Source organism: Cottoperca gobio, chromosome 4 (assembly GCF_900634415.1).
Source record: "Cottoperca gobio chromosome 4, fCotGob3.1, whole genome shotgun sequence".
Taxonomy (NCBI): Eukaryota; Metazoa; Chordata; class Actinopteri; order Perciformes; family Bovichtidae; genus Cottoperca; species Cottoperca gobio.
This window is the reverse complement of record NC_041358.1, coordinates 16,036,083-16,053,984: the sequence shown is the minus strand read 5'-3', so window position 1 is coordinate 16,053,984 and position 17,902 is coordinate 16,036,083. Positions and strand designations below refer to the sequence as shown.

At 41.3% G+C, this 17,902-nt stretch overlaps 2 protein-coding genes across 2 annotated transcripts; one reads left to right on the top strand and one right to left on the bottom strand.

Annotated features, from left to right (window-relative positions):
- The first annotated feature begins 93 nt into the window (after positions 1–93).
- slc35e1 (solute carrier family 35 member E1) lies at positions 94–11,887 on the top strand. Its single transcript, XM_029429102.1, has 6 exons — positions 94–421; positions 2,291–2,361; positions 5,639–5,776; positions 6,108–6,233; positions 6,363–6,608; positions 8,346–11,887. The coding sequence occupies exons 1-6, from the start codon at positions 94–96 to the stop codon at positions 8,571–8,573; spliced, it is 1,137 nt and encodes a 378-aa protein (XP_029284962.1). The 3' UTR covers positions 8,574–11,887.
- A 2,477-nt stretch (positions 11,888–14,364) lies between these two features.
- LOC115007036 (prostaglandin E2 receptor EP4 subtype-like) lies at positions 14,365–16,669 on the bottom strand. The gene is made up of 2 exons (XM_029429702.1): positions 15,637–16,669; positions 14,365–14,841 (listed from the first exon to the last, which is right to left on the bottom strand). Exons 1-2 carry the CDS (start codon positions 16,570–16,572, stop codon positions 14,512–14,514), a joined length of 1,266 nt encoding a protein of 421 aa, XP_029285562.1. The 5' UTR covers positions 16,573–16,669; the 3' UTR covers positions 14,365–14,511.
- Positions 16,670–17,902: the final 1,233 nt, after the last annotated feature.

Here is a 17,902-nt window from a genome sequence, read left to right as displayed (position 1 = left end):
TTTCTCCATTGTTGGCAGTCTGATGGTTGAGCAGCTGCCCTCCCCCGATGCAGGCGGACACACTGCCTGTGACTCGTCACTCCGCGCTGGAAGATGGCTGCGGCGGACCGGCCCCCTGTTAGGGAAGGGATCCGGATAGTTTTTTTGTGTGTCGGCTGGTACACGGTGAGCTCAGGGGGCAACATCGTCAACAAAATCATTCTCAATGGATTCCCATACCCGGTCACAGTTTCTCTGTTTCACATTATCTCTATCGTCGTCTTCCTCCCGCCGCTGTTGCGGGCATGGGGAGTCCCCACAACAGAACTGCCGAGCAGGTACTACCGGTGGTACATCCTGCCTTTAGCTTTCGGAAAATACTTTGCATCTGTGTCGGCACACTTCAGCATATGGAAAGTACCCGTTTCATACGCGCACACCGGTGAGTACAGCGGGGGTGGATACATGTGAGTGACCTGGGCAACTTGATGATGTGTCCGTACCTTCAGCTGTTGTTAGCTTTGTGGCTAACACTGGGCACTCGGCACAGACATTTAACTAGCTTTTGGGCCCCGGGTTAGTGTGGCGTCCTGGAGGTCGCGAACAGACATGTTTTCATGAGATTAATTAACTTTCCATTGGTCCTCTAACTACAATTTAATTAGCTTGAGGCTCCATTTAACAATAACTAACTGGCTACTGTTAGCTAGCATGCCAACTTAATTATGGCTGATATTCTACGTCAGGGGGGAGGGTCCATTACTGAGCATGTTCCGGCTTGCAGTGTGCTTCTCTAACTTTGATTTAAGTCCTGCATTCAAAACCAAAAGTATTATCAGGGAAATGTACATAAAGCATAAAAAGTACTCATTGTGCAGTAAAATGTTCCCGCTCACTGTTTTACTCTGACGTTTTTGTATTAACATGTTGCATTTTACTGCTGTAGGTGTTTATGGTTGTGCATATCACACCTCCTTTTTAATATGCCTTTGGGTGATTTGATCTGCAGCAATGCATCATATTCTATAAGATCATATGTTTGTAGCGTCGCTGACCTGTGAGAACTACGAGCCTCTAAAAAAGTAAACTTTTCATGATCGCAGAAAAACAGCCGTGTTTTCAGCTTTGTGAAAATGTGTTTTCCAGCTGATCCAAGAGGATTTTTAAATAGTTTATTTAGCTTAAGAAGTAGGAGGATTTTCTCAACACGTTCATCACAAGCTATTCAAAAATAAACACCCCAGGAGAGACATGTGACAGACAAGTGTAGTGATGTGAACGGTACAATGTGTGTCCCTGAGATCTAGAAGTATAGTATAAAGTAAAGCACCTTTACTTCATTATTTACATTTTGAACTTGTTTTTGTCCACCGGCCAAATGGCAAGTAAATTTGACCAGCCACTCAATAGATTACCATTGGGTTGAAACTTTATGGTCTTTTTAGAGGTTGTTTGTGGATGTTTCTTAACCTTTGTCTACCCTATTCATTATATCAATAAGGGTAGACTTAATCAAATAAACCTCTCTGTATATTGCAATACAGTTCACAGCCTCCATCATGACCAAACATGGCAAAATCAACTCCAATCCTTAAACATTTACACATTGAACAGCCTTCATTTCAGTCGGATAAATTCAGGCCTGTTGTCAGACTGCTTTACGTTTATTTGACTCCTGTGAATAAAACAGTCCTCCTAACTTCTAGTTGTCTTGCTCACCTTGAAATGAAACATGTTTTGCATGGACCAGATTTAGGAACTGGTGGGATTTATACTAGACCGCAATAGTTTTTAGCTTGTTGTACCTGAATAAACTAGCAACTAATTGTTTTTTATTAAATCCTCTTGAAAATCAAGTAAATAAACTTGAAGTGGCACCTCCTTTTACAACTCTTTAAAGAAATGCTCCACCCACTAAATCAACCGTTTGTATATCAATTACTCACTCCACGTTTTCTCGCATACCTCATGATGGCAGTTACCATCAATAAATGCCTTCATGAAGGTTGTATTGTTCTGCTTTAGTTTAAACTATTTCAGAGAGGCGTCAATTCAACTTAATGATTCAGGGTTTTAAAGTATCTTATTGTTGGTAACACGCACCAGGATAAACTTACACCAGTCAGCCCAATAGAGGTGTGTTGTGTTTGTCTTTTATCCTGGCTCTGACGTAGGAGCATTTTAATCTCATTCAGTCTTGTAATCTACCTGCTGCTTTTGAATTGCATTATGTTTGTCAAGTAATAAAAATTGATTTGTTATACTTTCCAAGCTGACACTGTCCCTTTTCTATCTTTCTTTTCTCTCACAGTCAAAGCTACAATGCCAATATGGGTTGTGCTGTTATCGAGAATTATCATGAAGGAGAAGCAAACCACAAAGGTGAGTAGGTTCGACACAGCAAACAAGTCACAAGGCTCGCTCTGTTTCAGCTTGTTTCTCCGTGTTTGAGACTGAGCAGTGGTGATGTGGCACAGTACTACGCCTGTACTGCATCTCATATTACGGCCATCTGCAGGGGCTTTTGTCCCTGGAGGGTGGAGGTCAGGGAGGGAAACTAACTTTTTATTTCCTCCAGCCGGCCACATTTACCTGTCAAATCCCCAAATTCACTCACTACTTTTCATATTATTGCAGCCGACTGGGTTTGTGTCTTTAAAAGGCTTTTTTTCCTTTCATGCCAAGTATTTTGGTGTGCAGTGTGCAGGTGGTGGAAAGGCTTCAGGTGGTTGAACATTTCCAGATTAGCAGACAAAGTAATATGAGAACTAGGTCTTCTGGCTCAGAGGTGTAATGAATTTTTAAGACGAATCACCTGTTATGCTCACACACTTTATAAGACCGGTCGATCTTTGTTCCTACCCTCACCTATGGTCATGAAGGCTGGGTCATGACCGAAAGAACGAGACCACGGGCCGAAATGGGTTTTCTCAGACGGGTGGCTGGCGTCTCCCTTAGAGATAGGGTGAGAAGCTCAGCCATCCGTGAGAGACTCGGAGTAGAGCCGCTGCTCCTTTGCGTTGAAAGGAGCCAGTTGAGGTGGTTCAGACATCTAGTAAGGATGCCACCTGGGCGCCTCCCTAGGGAGGTGTTCCAGGCACGTCCAGTGGGAGGGAGACCCCGGGGAAGACCCAGGACTCGGTGGAGAGATTATATATCCTCACTGACCTGGGAACGCCTCGGATCCCCCAGTTGGAGCTTAAGGATTTGGCCCGGAGAAGGGAAGGTTGGGGTTCCTTACTGGAGCTGCTGCCCCCGCGACCCGACCCCGGATAAGCGGTAGACGATGGATGAACTTTATTTAATATTAATTCATGAGTAAAGGGAAACACGGGGAGGGATTTACGATGGACTTGAGTCGTTGGAGTGTATCAAACTTCAAATGTTATGTCGGCATTATATTAAAAAAAATAAGTTCTTCACACACAAAACCTTCAATAAGTAATCCTGGGAGGTTTTAATCACAATTTGGACCACAAAGGTTTGCAAAATGGTAATATGATCATATCACAAATTTGCTCAAAGTTGGTCTGTGAAATGTGAGATAACTGTGTCTTGTTTTTCCCACAACTCAAAAGATATTCAGTTACCTGTCATACAGGAGTAAAGAAACCAGAAAACATTCACATTTAACTTTCTTTCTAAAAAATGACTCAAACCAATAAGAATAGTTGGTGATTAGTTTAATAGTTGACAACTAATTGATTCATCTTTGCAGCTCTACTGTATTATAGGGAAGCATTAAAGGGGAACTGATGTAGGCTGTATTTTCCTCATGCACAGCTCCTGTGCTCAGTTGTCAAACTGTTAAATGGATTGGCTAACTATATAATGTAGTTCTACTTTTATTAGTGTGCTCTGTGCAGCTGTTATGTCAGCTGCACAGAAAATCAGCTCTCAATGAAAAAACAATGTTTGACATCTCAAACTTAACTTTCCATCATCATGGTGGAACATTTTACAGTCTGGGTTTGCTACATGGGAATAAGGAGACGTCTGAGTCCAACATCAGCTTGTCATGTTTACTTACAGTGGACAGTATTCAGACAGGCTGGGTCCACACACAGGGTACGTAGGTGTATGTGTGTGTAGATCTTATTTGTGGAGCAGCAGGCCGCATTGTACAACTGAATGAGTCATTTTTGAAGATCATGTTACTACGTTTAGAGTTTATACTTGACTTAGGTTTGTTAAAAATGACAGAATTTTAAACATAACAGGCTGTACAAAATATACTCAGTTGCTACTTAACACTTGTACAACAGTGTAATAAAACAAGCGTCATAAAAGTAGACTTTGGTAGCAGTGGTAACCGTTGTGATGGATTGCATTATATTGAACAAGTGTACCTTATAAAGTGGACACTGTAGATCTTCTGTGAGTACATGCGACTAAACTTTCCCCTTCTTCAAATGCATTCTGTATATGTATAGTCTCCCACTTTTCCTTTTTAAATGTAGAAAGCCTTGAGGATGAATTTCTAAAAGAAAAGTTGCGAAATGGGGCAGAAATCTAGGCCTCTGCCAAAATAGATGAGGTCATTTTTAATTTTCCAGCCACGCTACAATAGTGTGCTTATGTTAAAAGCACTTAATATAATAATATAATCTTATGTTGTGTTTTACAAGTTGTTGCCCAGATCTGCGCTGCTTCCTCGCGATGCATCCTGTTAAAAATGTCCAATCATCAACCAACAAATTAACAGTTTGCTTAAAGGCGCAGTCTGTTCTTTTCACGGAGTTCCTCAGTCTTGTTGCTCATATTTCTGTATTTTGATTACATGTATGAGATCATTTACTTGGACAATAAAACTATGGAAAGTTGGATCTTTTGATGGCAGAAAACGGTCTGAAGCGCCCAGTTAGTCCTCAGTGCTGTGTTTCTCCTTCACTCTGTGTAGTTGGTTTGAAGGTAGGCGAGTGTGGGTGCTCAAGTGGGTTTCATAACAACTGCACGTCTCTATCGTTTCTCACGATCCAACATTTTCAACATGCAAATAAATCTGGCTGTAGATGTTTCTGATAGTTTCAGGCCATGGGGTGTTGTCCCCGATTCTCAGATAGAAAGGTTAGTATGTCCAGCTGCAGCCTCAAAAGAAATAAAGCCAATTCTTCTGGGTTACTTTAGGAAGTTAAAATGTGGCTATGCTTTGGTTTTTAGGCTTAAAGAAATGTCACCTTACATTTTCTTTGCAAAATCTTTCTTTTCCTTATCATTTGAATTGTTTGTTTATATGGGGAAAAACCCCACTATAGAATATATTGAAAAGCAGAAGTCTTTGTTATCTGATAACGGCCCAAGGTGATGACTTTAAATGTCCAAAAACCAAAGATATTCAGTTTAATATGATATAAAACAGAAAAAAGCAGCAGATCTCCATTGGAGAGGCTGAAAACAGCATTTAAGTTCACTATTTTTGAATGAAAAATTACTTAAACGATTAATCGATTTTAAAAATGGTTGCAGATCGACTTATGGTTGCCGCTCTAGATCCATGTTGCCAAACAAACGTGGCAACAGGCAACGCCTATTCTTCTTACTCATCTTAGAAGCACGTATCAAATTATGTTTTGATACTTAAATATACTGGACACAAACTACTAAAGTGTCATTTGTCCGGGTTTCTGCTGACTCTGCCTCTCTGTGGTCCTTGTCGTAGGTGTATGTATCGCTCATCCCCATCATTGGAGGAGTGCTGCTGGCCACAGCGACTGAGCTGTCCTTTGATGTCTCAGGACTAATCAGCGCTCTGGCTGCCACACTCTGCTTCTCTATGCAGAACATCTTCTCCAAAAAGGTAACTCATTCTCATGCTGCCATTTGCCACATGATGAGCGGGGGTGATAACTGACAAATGTTACTTCTTGAAACAAACATCCTGATTTGTGTTCTGTGTGTATAAAAATGCCGTCAGAAAAAGTGAAGTGGTTCTGTGTTGAAAGAGGCAACTGCATTTCACTATTGACCACTAACTGTAAGCACATTTTAATAACAAGTTCGTTTTGGACAGCATAAAGTATTGTAACAGCGAAACACCCAAAACGTAACTTCACTGTCTCCTTGGCTAGAGCAGTTGAGACTTAGTTTTCCACTTCCTTTTTCTTAATTGATCTTTTGTCCCCTTAAAGGTGTTGCGCGACACAAGGATCCACCACTTGAGGCTGCTCAACATCCTGGGCTTTAATGCTGTTTTCTTCATGCTGCCCACCTGGGTTCTGGTGGATCTCTCTGTGTTTCTTGTGAATGGCGACCTGGTGAGTAGCAGTAAAATCTATTTAACTTAGACATTCGCACAACCTTCTTGTGGTGGTTGTTGGAGTTCAGCAGTATCCGGCTTGTTTGACGACCCTGAACGTAATCTGAACATACTGCTCTCCTCACAGTCGGACATCTCGGGATGGTCTGGTACCTTCGTCCTCCTGCTCATCAGCGGCTTTTGCAACTTCGCTCAGAACGTCATCGCCTTCAGCGTACTAAACATCGTCAGCCCGCTCAGCTACGCCGTCGCCAACGCCACCAAGAGGATTATGGTCATTAGCATCTCCCTGCTAATGCTGCGCAACCCGGTCACCCACACAAACGTCATGGGTATGATGACGGCCATAGTCGGGGTCTTCCTCTACAACAAGGTGAGTCACGGCGACCACTAGGATGGAGGAAGGGAGTAGGACAGGGGTCGGGAACCTTTTTGGCTGGGAGAGCCATAAAAGCCAAATATTTTTTTATGCATTTCCTTGAGAGCCATATATTTAATAGATTTGAATGCAACTTTATGCGTGCATTTTTTAAGAATAACACGTCTCCGAGTACTAATAGCAGTATCAGTGTTTCATTGAACACGTGCTCTTTTATTAAATAAACTAAACGCTTACGTTATTTATCTCATTTATGTGCACGTTTCAGTGTTTACTGCACGGGTGTCAAACTCAAGGCAATTATATCCGGCCCGCGAGAAAATATCATATCTGTCATAACTGGCCCGCCGGTTTTGGTAAATCAATGCATGGCACAACCACGGGAAAATACATTTGAGGAAGTAACTAAATATGTGAATGAAATGAAAGTTTTTGGAAAGCAAAGGGAAACACACCACAGATGTCTGGGACGATGTGAGCTGGACTGTTTGTGCGACATAACGAAGCATCTCACTGTTAAACCTGCAGCTTCAGGGCCGTGTGATCACAGACATGTGTGATGCAGTGAGAGCGTTCCAAGCCGAGCTGCCTGTGGGAGACTCTGATGCAGAAGGAAACTTTGGTCACTACGTGTTTCCAAACACTGACAAACATCTCCACCTCTGTGTTCCCGACAGCATTCTGCTGATCAACTGAGACCATTTGCCGACTTTGCAGCTCAGATATTAAAATTGAACTGCTCAGCAATCCGTTTGCAGTTGACTTAAATATGTTCCCTATCTTTTTGCACTTTATGTGTACCCTGTTCAATACATGTGGACCGTGTTTGGCCCTCGACGTAGTCCCAGTTTTTAATGTTGGCCCTCTGTGATTGAGTTTGACACCCCCGGTCTACTGCTTGCTTTGTGCAGTTTCTCCTCTGCTCGGTTTCGCGACGGGCGGGGCTCCGCCCCCTACGCACACACGTGTGAACACACCTTCACCTACAGCCAGAAACAGAGCGGAGGAAAGGAGAGGGGAGAACTAAAAACAAATCCGCTGCTAAATGTTTTACTTTAAAATGACACAATATAATTATTTATTACTTGTTAATCATGTTAAATGTCAGCTCAAAATTGTCTGCGAGCCATATTGCGTTATCGAAAGAGCCATATATGGCTCGCGAGCCATAGGTTCCCGACCCCTGGAGTAGGAGAAGGAAAGAGGGTTGGAGAAGCAGAAGTTCATCTTCTGTTCCTTTTTTTTATTGGAAACTCTTCATCAGCCATCTACAACAATGCTGATGTACTTTGGACAAGTTAATCTCAGCAGATGATATCTGTTTCCATCCTACGGTTTAGTTATTCTTTTCTTCTTTTTATTGGCGCCATAGCCTTGTTTTGTGGTCATAAATTAATAAAAATGAAGTGTGTATAATAATTACTATGTGCTCTAAATATTCTCTAGCTATAGTATTTGCTCTGCCAGCACACATTTACAGTTGTTCTTTCCCAAACTGCAAACTACTTGATGCTTTCCATTTCTGTCACTCTCCATCCAACGTGTGGCTGTTTGCCACCGACTTAATGTAACTAGTAAAGTTAAGTTACACTTTATTTATTCTCTCTGGAAAAACATTGGACCCACTCAAACTATTTAGGATCCGCGGGCAGCCACAGTGCAGTGCCAGGGAACCGACTACAAAGACAGCCAGTCATTTAAAATCCATTTGCCCTTCTCCTCTGCCAACAGGCCAAGTATGACGACAACAAGGAGAAGAAGCTGCTGCCCAGCTCCAAGCAGGACCTAGTTTCCTTTGACAACCCGGCGCTGGAGAAGATCCAGGCCAACGGGTCAGTGCCTTTCCCCCACGGCTCAGAGCAGCAGCGCAACTGGAACAACGAGCTCACCGACCACTTCCAGTACAGCCGGCAGGCCTACACGACAAACTCCAGCAGCACCCATCAGTACGTCGTGTGAAAGAGGAGTCTGCCCTCGATCTGGGTGGCTGTCATAGACATTACTGTGTAGCCGCCCCGCCCCCCCCCCCAGCAGTGGGACACAGCTCCGCTCCAAACACGAGACTGAAGGCAAGTGCTGTTTGTTCTGGATATGGAGAATGAGATGGCCAGTGACACGACCGCTCTCCCACGCTGCGCCCTTTCACTTCACTTTCTTACAGCTTTGCTGTACGTCATTGTTTATTTATTCATTTGGTTCTCGTCTGTCTTGTGATGGTCCGAGAGGAAACAAAATCACATGTTTCATACATTTTGGTGACGGATTCAACCATGTTATCACAGAAAAATAGGACTGCAGGTGGACACGTAAAAAGGTTGTTGATGAATGATTTCCCCCTTACTGTCTGGAAATGTCTGAGCCTGCCATAATTCACTTTGGGCTATTTAGTTCACGTTCAGAGGGAAGGATGTCCGCTGTAACTTTTTATTTCAACACTAAATTGCACCGAAACAGTCGGTTATATTTTGTAACAAACACATCTCTGTGGAAGGCCTTCACATTTAGTTTTTGTTTCTTCTTGAGGCACCTGTAATGATGTGAGGAGAAACAATCGGTTTAAAGTGTTGTGTTTCACTCTTCTAAAGCTTGAGGCCGCTGGGACTTGTTTGTAGACGGTCACTTAAAGATTTTGATGATGCAATAATCCGATCAGACTCTCACTCGGTTTTTTGGTAATGTCAATCCACCCCCAGAAAGTCATGTTCCCAGAGTAATACCGTTTAAATCTTTGAATGGATTCTCATGATATTTGGTTCAGACACTCGGGATGACTTGTCATCACTTCGGTGATCCTCTGAATTTGAATCTTGCACCATCATGAGGTAAGAATCGCAATTATTTTATGACCAAATTACCTGTAAAACTAATAACAATTCCCATCAGCCTCAGCTGTACTTTGTGTTTAGTGCTAATGTTAGCATACTAGCATGGTCAACTTTATACCTGATAAAGATCAGCATGTTAGCATCGTCACTGTGAGCATGTTGGCATGGTTACGGCAGCATTTTTAAACTGCAATCACTTTCCAACATGGTTTAAAATTACATGTGCCTGATGAAGAAAAATGCCCAAATTTCTAAATAAAAATAAAAAGTTTTCTCTCCTGTAAGGCGGTTTTTATTTTCAGCCTGAACCAAAGCTGCTCTCAAGTGGATGTTTGTTTAAACGGAGCTCGCACATCATGAAACGACTGCTTGTGTTATGCAGGTTGTGACGGTCTGTCCTGCTGTTTTTAATTGAAAATATTTTTGCATCATTGGCGTCAGACCGATTCAAAATGAGACGTGCATGAAATCACAGGTTTGGTTCGTGTAATTAATTTGATTCAACTTTTCGGACGGACAAGAGATTTGATTATCATTATTGATTACACGGTCTGCTAAATTGTTAACTAATAATCATTTACTGATGAAAAGCCTTTAGTAATGCTTGAAGAACTATTTAATTTAGCAAGCATCAGTCACTTGCTTTTCTCCTTGAAGGATCTTTTTGTTTTTGGTCATTCAAATATCTCTGAGCATCTGAAATGAATGTATTTCTGCTCATTTATTTTGTAGGGACATCGTACGTTAATTGAATTTGTGTAAAAGCCAGTTGTAGCCTGTGAGCTTGTTTTATTCAGCTGTAGTCCCTGGTAGATGTGGGTAAGGGGATAGTGCGTTTTTATTCTAATAATAAGGCGTTCCTTTTTTTTCTTTTTCTTCCTGCGTTTGTCTCCTGACATTTAAAACACTGTCACAGTATTAAGTCTGGGGGTAAAGAGCTCTGTGGGGTCGGTGCGCTCCGGGCTTCCCATGGACAAAATAGTATCAATAATTGTCCTTTATTTTTATTTTTTTCTATATAGAGAAAACTAGCTCCTAGTGCTGAGATAGTTTGTAGCTGATCTAACTTGTAGGATCTTGGGAACCTGTAGCCGCTCTGTTTTTCTCAGCAGGGAGGGAAATCACCATCGCCTTTTTTTGAAGGAAGATATAAAGTTGCCTGTTTTACACGTTCAGTATGTTGTCACATAGTGAAATTCAACAGCCCGGGAATAATTACTACCTTGTTCAAATGTCCTTTTTTTTTGTTTTTGTTAAGACTGCTGCTGCAGTTGTCTGTGTGCTGACTGTTACTACACTTTGAGGCTGTACTTTGAGGCTCTACTTTGAGGCTCTACTTTGAGGCTCTACTTTGTGGCGCTGCACTGCGTTAAGTTGAAACGTATAAGCAGAATTATCAGAAACTCCAAAGCAGCCTCAAAATGATATGAATCTAAACCTCGGAGAACTCTGGAGTCCACATCAACAACGTTAGCTTTTATCTACTAGGAGGTTGTTATTTTCACTTAAACAGTTTTAAGCTCAAAACTTTATACCAACACTTTCTATATTAACATTGAATTAAATGACGGTTATATGAAAGCGTTGCTAATGACGCGGCAGAGAATTAAAACCCCTCTCTGCAGCTCTGTGATTGTTTGCTTTTACAGCCGCATTTATGCCGTATAGTTAAATGTAAACGCTGTTATCAACTCCATTAAAGCAGCCGTTTAATGCACCTGTGATAAATGTCCCTTTAGCTACCCTCCCAACACCAAACACGGACTTTCTTGAGAACAAAGTGGAGCAGTAAGGCGGCACGAATACATGTTTATTTCGCTGCAACATCTTCTTAGTTTCTACCACTGTTAAGTGAAGAAGCAGATGTCTGATAATACTACATTGAGTACCTGCCCAGGTGGCTTACTAAACACTAAGCACTCTAAGTCGTATGTATTTACTGATTCTATTCCAAACGGCTTTGTTCTTGTTGTCTGAAACCGGTGGATCCTTTAACTTAGAAAGCTGATCGTTGCCTCATGTGAAACTATTTTTGTAAATATCAAAGAGGGAAATCGGCTCCCTTGTAATCATCACAAATGATTTTTACAAACTATCAAAATTAGAAAATAAAAAGGAAACTTAATCTGTATATCAGACTGGTGCAATCAAGTGAAATGTAACATATCGTGCACCCTCACATGATTAGATCCATCGTCCACTCGTGTGGGGAGAGTAACGAAGTATCTAAATTAACAACTGAGAAATGTGATTACATGTGTAACAGCAGTGTGACATCCAAGCCAAACTATTCAACAACAACAAAACGACACAATCCTTTCATAGTTTAAGAATGTAATGTGAACATGCAACCTGCAGAAAGGAATAAAGTCACATATTGTAAAAAAAAAAAAAAATGTTATACCTCTTGTGTGTCAGCTGCTGCAGCAAAAGTCTCTTGGATTTCGTCACGTTTTTTCTTCCTTCTGTTGCCAAAAGAAGTTTGCAATAAGTGTTTGATGCCGATGCACCATAAGATGGAGGGCCTTGTTTGCAGATGGGCAAGATGTAAAAATGTATAAACTACAACATGTAGTTTATAAACTTCCTTCATGATTTAGTTGTTCAGTGTCATGCTGGCTGTTTGTTCCTGAGCTAACTGGGAGAAAAGTGTTCATTTGGACATTAGCTCTCCTGTAAAGCTTTTAACTGGGATGTAAATGTTAATGAATGGAGAAAGGGGAGCTTACTTTGTAAATTATTATTTTTGTGCATCTTTCATGGATCTCGAGGCAGACTTTTTACTTAACCGATGTTTATAGATTTTTATTTATGGTGTCAAGGTACAAAAATGTTGTACAGAGGTGCAGCTATGCACATTCTTGTCTGCTTATGTTTAGTAAATGCTATTTTTAAATGTTTGGGGGGGCAATAAATGCATTATGGAATACTGAACATATTGAATGTCTTTATTAATGGAGTATTGATATGCTTTTTTATTAACCATTAAAGGCAGGGAAAAAATGTGAATTTGACAACTAAAATGTTACACATTGCACAAGCTTCATATTTTGTGTGTAGTTTATGGAGAGAGTGTGTTAAACGTGATACCTGTAGGCTGCAGGTTCAACAAACAAGAAAGAAATGTGCTCTCCTCTATCTGGCATCAAGGAACCTAAGCCCTGTGTTCCAGGTTCAACTTAAAACATCTGAATATCACTAACAACTGGACACGTGGAGGAAAATAGAGTATAACTTTCATGTGTGTGTGTGTGTGTATGTGTGAGAGAGAGAGTGAATAATAGACTTCCTGTATTCATCACATTCTTAGAAACCAGACTGATTCTTGTGTTGGAGTTTTTCTTCCCTCTAGTGGTGAAAAATAATTCAGTGCAGCATCACTTTCATCTTCTTATTGTCAGACAAGAATAGCTCTTTTTGAAGAGTTGCAAAAGACTGATCATGTTTGTTTTGCATGTCATCCTAGATAAATCGTGTATCAAATTCTCATTCTAGTCTTTTATCAACAGAAGCTGTCAGTGCATCTGTCCTTGACCTTTTCAGGGAAAGAAAGAAATCTGCAAAAGGTCCTGGGGGAATATTTTGAAGAACACCCTGCATAGAAAATCCTGCAGCTAGAGTTCAGTCCCCCATCCCTCTTCCGCTCATGATGTTACAGTTACCAGTATGTTGCTTCCCTGCATGGCTGAAACTCTCTGAACCGCACACACAGTGTATCACAGGTCAGCTCCGATGCGATATGGTTTAAATCTAATGCCTGCAGACCAAAAAGGTTTCTATGTGTATCAACAGAAACAGAACCTGACCTTAAAAACTGCTGATAAAGGTATAGAGTTCAATCTTTTCATGTCTAATCATTGCCATTGTCAGGACCACTGTGGTTGAGTTTTAATCAGTTATTAAGGTGAAATATTATACTGAAGCCCTGACATGTTGAAGATCTTTGTTCAACTCCGCTCTGAGCAAATGAGCAGAGCTTCAAAGGGAGACTGGCGTCCCTAAACTAGACTCTACATTTGACCTACCTGCCGTTTCTTCTAGAGCCATTAAAGAATGGAATAATCTTCCTGTCAATCTGAAAAAATATGTTAGGTAATGTATTTTTGTACATGGTCCCTGATACAAACACATTTAATAAACTGAACTAAAGGTCAAAGGTGGGCAACACAGCTGAGACGACATCAGCACAAGTTCCAATCAAGACTAAAACAGCCAAATGGAGACAAAAGACAACAAGGCTCAAGGTAGGAACTTTAATACCAACATGAATCAGTGGCATTTAGTCAGCGCGTCATCGGACTCATCAGTGTTTCAAATGTCTCTCCTGATGCAAAACTAACTCCTGTGAGCTTTTAGTTGTGATGCATCTCAATCAGCAACTCAATGTCCATGAACTGTTATTTCCATTAAGTGAATACTTTCACCTCTGGATCTTCCAATATCAATATCAAATGAACACTGCCTCCAGATAAAAACGAGCTACTTACGGTTCCTGTAGCATCCAACTGTAGAACTGACTGATCTGGTGGAGGGAGGAGCTCATGGTGACGGGATGAGACATAGAGAGGATGAGGAACTTTATATAGACTTGATGGTCAGGATGACCCAGAGCACTGATTGTGCTTTTAAAGGAATAAAAAGTCTACCTTCTCTGATTCCAGCTTCTTACATATGAATATTTATTTTCTTTATTCCTCTATGATAGTAAAATTAATTTCTTTACGTTGTGGACAAAACAAGATATTTGGGGACGTCATCTTGGGCTTCGGGAAACACTGGTCAACATTTTCTGACATTTTATAGACCAAACTACTAATCGAGAAAATAATCGACAGATTAATTGACAATAATAAAAGATTGTTAGTGTCCGCGCTACTTAGGTAGAAACATCCTCATCTGTCCTGTGTCACTGCAGGAGACGTCCATTTGTATTTAATTAATAATCCTACAGGAGCCCCGAGGGTCCACAGAGAGATCGCAGTCTTTCCAGAGACAAAGCCACTGCATCGAGCTGCTGGTGGCAAGAGAAAGCAGTAAACATTCATAGATGTCAAACACGTGTTCAGTCTGTTTTACGTCTGAGTGATGCTCTCTGTGTTGTACGGAGTGAAGTTGACGGTGGTAGGCAGCTGTGTCCTGATGTTTGTGTTGCACATTAGCTGCGTGAACACGTGGCTCTCCGTCGTGAGTTCAGGATAAAACCGATTCCTTTGTGTCATAGGGGATGTACTGCGAGTGCTTCTACATCGCCTGGATAACCTGAGTAGCTTCCGAAACAGAGACCTCCTGAGGAGGATGTAGATCCAAGGGTCGAGGATGGGGTTAACAGAGGCTATCCGGATGGCAGCCAGGTCAGCTTTGGGGTCATTTTTCGGCATGAAGCGGTTGGCAAACACACGGACCTTAAAGAGAAAAACAAGTTAATGCTCAGATCTTCATGCTGTAAATAATAGTTTAAAAATGCTGGAACATGTCTTTTTCATTCTTTTTCAGGTTTCATAACTCATTTTGTCATTCATTCGTTGTCATTCCTTAAACTTATGAAAAGTGAGAAAGTCGTTAACCCTATGATGAAATGTAGACCACATCACTGGTTCCAAACCTGTTTGTCTCACATGCACTTGAAACAAAGCAATTTCTACATGTGACCCCTTGTTGGAGGTTTAATATGTACTTAAAGTACAACAATTAAAAGTACTCAATAGCCTATTTCAGAATAATATATATTATATTATTGGATTATAATTATTTATGCATTAATATGTTCATGAGTTTATTGTTGCAGCTGGTAAAGGAGAAACTCATTAAACTACTTGCTGGGTAGCTTATGAATTTACAGTATCATCTTAATATTACATCAGAACTTATATTGTTTATTTATTTATAATATTTTGTATTATTAATCCAAATATACGAAGTATCTAAAACCACATTTATCAAATAGAGTAGAGTAGAAGTATAAAGTAGCAGAAAATGGAATTACTCGAGTATAACAAAGTATAAGTACCTCGAACGAGTACATAAGAACAGTAGGCTACTTGAGTAAATGTACTTCGTTACTTTCTACCACTGGTCAGAAGGAGAAACTAGAGCTTCTCCTTAAGTTTTGCACGTTTTGCTCCATACATGTAAAGGCAAAGGGGACTGTATTTAACACCAAGAGCAAATGACCACTTAATAAAAACACCCTGACTCACCACCAAGGGGGCAGAGCAGGCCAGAACCACCGCGGAGGTCACCACCAGCACCGCGATCATCTGCGTCTCTGCAGCCGAGGACAGAGCCCTCCACCTCTCCCGGACGCTGGCTCTGGTGACGGGCCGCTGCACGGTCCTCTGCCGCATCAGCAGCAGCGCTCCACACACCACCAGGTTGAGCACGATGGTTCCCAGGATGAGCAGCAGACTGACGGCGCCGTACAAGACGGAGTAAACGGCGGCCACAGGCTCGTGTCCCCCCCAGTCGATGAAGCACCATGTGTGCGACGGCTGCAGCTCGCTCCTCGACATGCCCATCATCGGGAGGCAACAAAAGAAGATGTGACTGATATAAATGAAGAAAAGGAACTTTTGCGCAAAGCGTCGGTCCACCCCCCACCGCTGGTAGTTGTACGGGCAGCATATAGCCAGGTAGCGCTCTGCTGCCATGGTGCATATGATGCTCAGACCTGTTAAACTGAAAGACAGCAACAAAAAGGATTGAAACTCGCAGACATGCTGGTCCTTCAGCACATTATGGGTCAGGTAGTGGGCTATGGTGAGCGGACTGGCAAGACAGGTGCCAAGCAGGTCCGTCACCGCCAGTCCGCACACCAGCGTGTAGAAAGCCGAAGATTTCCTCTCCTGTCTTGATACTGAAAGGACAATTATTGCTATTATATTCCCAATGGCGCCTCCAACAAACATGAAAATCGGTAAAGCGATTGCCGCTTGTGAATGATGCATCAGCGTCTCGTTTATGGAAACAGATCCGTGCGTAAAGTCCGGGCTCTCCATCGCCAAATACACCCACAGGCTTGTGTTTGTTAGCGATAATTGCCTCGGTTTGTTGAGAATTTGGGAGTGCATTTCCTTTTTAACCTCCCGTAACAGAAGAAAAGGGGTGAGTGGATGTACTTTCTCTGGTAGTCTCATCCCCTCTGCTTTCCAGTAATCCAGATGCAGAGGTCGTTGCGCACAGCTGAGAGCTGAGAGGCGGGCTGTCAGCGATAGGAAGATAGACAATTTTTCTGCTTTCAGTCTCTGCTCCATGTATCATGGATATTAGCGTCATCACAGCCCTACGAAATAGTTGTGGCAGACTGTCAAGAGTTCAATTTGACTTGCAATGATAAGAGACAGAAGAGGCTTCAGCAGACCTTTCTCACCCATTTAGACGTTAGTCATATTCGGATGCAGAAACTGTAATAAATGTAACAGTTCAATGATCAACTTGTATCAGAAAGCTTTGATGTGACTGTGGAGATAATAAGAAATAATCAAATCACAAGGATTAAAGTGAAATACACACAAAGTTATGCTTCAATGTTGGAAAAGGTTTACATTTAACTTTAACGTTTATGTTAAACATTTACAACTCTTTTTAAAGGGCCGGTTCATCCAAATTACAAATACAGAACTAAACAAGAAAAACTTTTATGAAGCCACAGAGGTAGTGTGGGTTCTCTTTGCTCATGATTTGAGATATTGTGTCTAAATGTATGTATTGCTGAATTAATAAATGTCCCCATTACTTTGGATAATTCACAAATCTCACTATGAGCAGGAGTAAAATGCACGCTCATTTTGTAAAAGAAGCCTCAGAAGTTGTTATTTAATCACAGTCGTTTACATGCATATATATATATATATATATATATATATATATATATATATATATATATATATATATATATATATATATGTTTCTTGCTGCTGCTGAGATGTTTGCTCTTTGTTTACATTTTAAAGTTTGTGACCTGCTATTCTTTCCTGCACAATATCAATAACTGTATACAAACCAACAGCACAGACTCAACAGAATTGTCATGTTAATATTTAAGACCTGTTACAAAATAACTCTTTTGCCAATCATAAGAAACACATCCATCAAATTGAGCGTGTCCATTTGAATTGGAAGAAGTAAATCAATTGAAGAACTGAAGTTCTGACCTCATGAAGGTTTTCCTTTTCCTATGAATGCAGGATGTGAGGGAGAGGGGTTTCTGTTACCAGAAAAGCGAGACTCATATTTCCTGTATACTTTTCTTAAATTCCAGTGTCTGTGGGATGTGTGAACTTGGGAATGTGTCAACAATGTTGGCCCTCACACCCCACATACTGTAATCAAACCAACAATGACTGCAACTAAACAACATGAAAGCATACAAATCCACATCAAATGAGTTTGAGATCTGCATTACTCTTCATCCATCCATCCATCCATCCATCATCTACCACTTATCCGGGTCGGGTCGCGGGGGCA

Excerpts from the sequence above, each read along its gene's own strand:
- slc35e1 (XM_029429102.1), top strand. The coding sequence starts at position 94 with ATGGCTGCGGCGGACCGGCCCCCTGTTAGGGAAGGGATCCGGATAGTT. Across the intron at positions 422-2,290 it reads CGTTTCATACGCGCACACCG|TCAAAGCTACAATGCCAATA; the intron begins GTGAGTACAGCG and ends TTTCTCTCACAG. Across the intron at positions 6,234-6,362 it reads TTCTTGTGAATGGCGACCTG|TCGGACATCTCGGGATGGTC; the intron begins GTGAGTAGCAGT and ends CTCTCCTCACAG.
- LOC115007036 (XM_029429702.1), bottom strand. The coding sequence starts at position 16,572 with ATGAGACTACCAGAGAAAGTACATCCACTCACCCCTTTTCTTCTGTTA. Across the intron at positions 14,842-15,636 it reads CCTGCTCTGCCCCCTTGGTG|GTCCGTGTGTTTGCCAACCG; the intron begins GTGAGTCAGGGT and ends TTTCTCTTTAAG.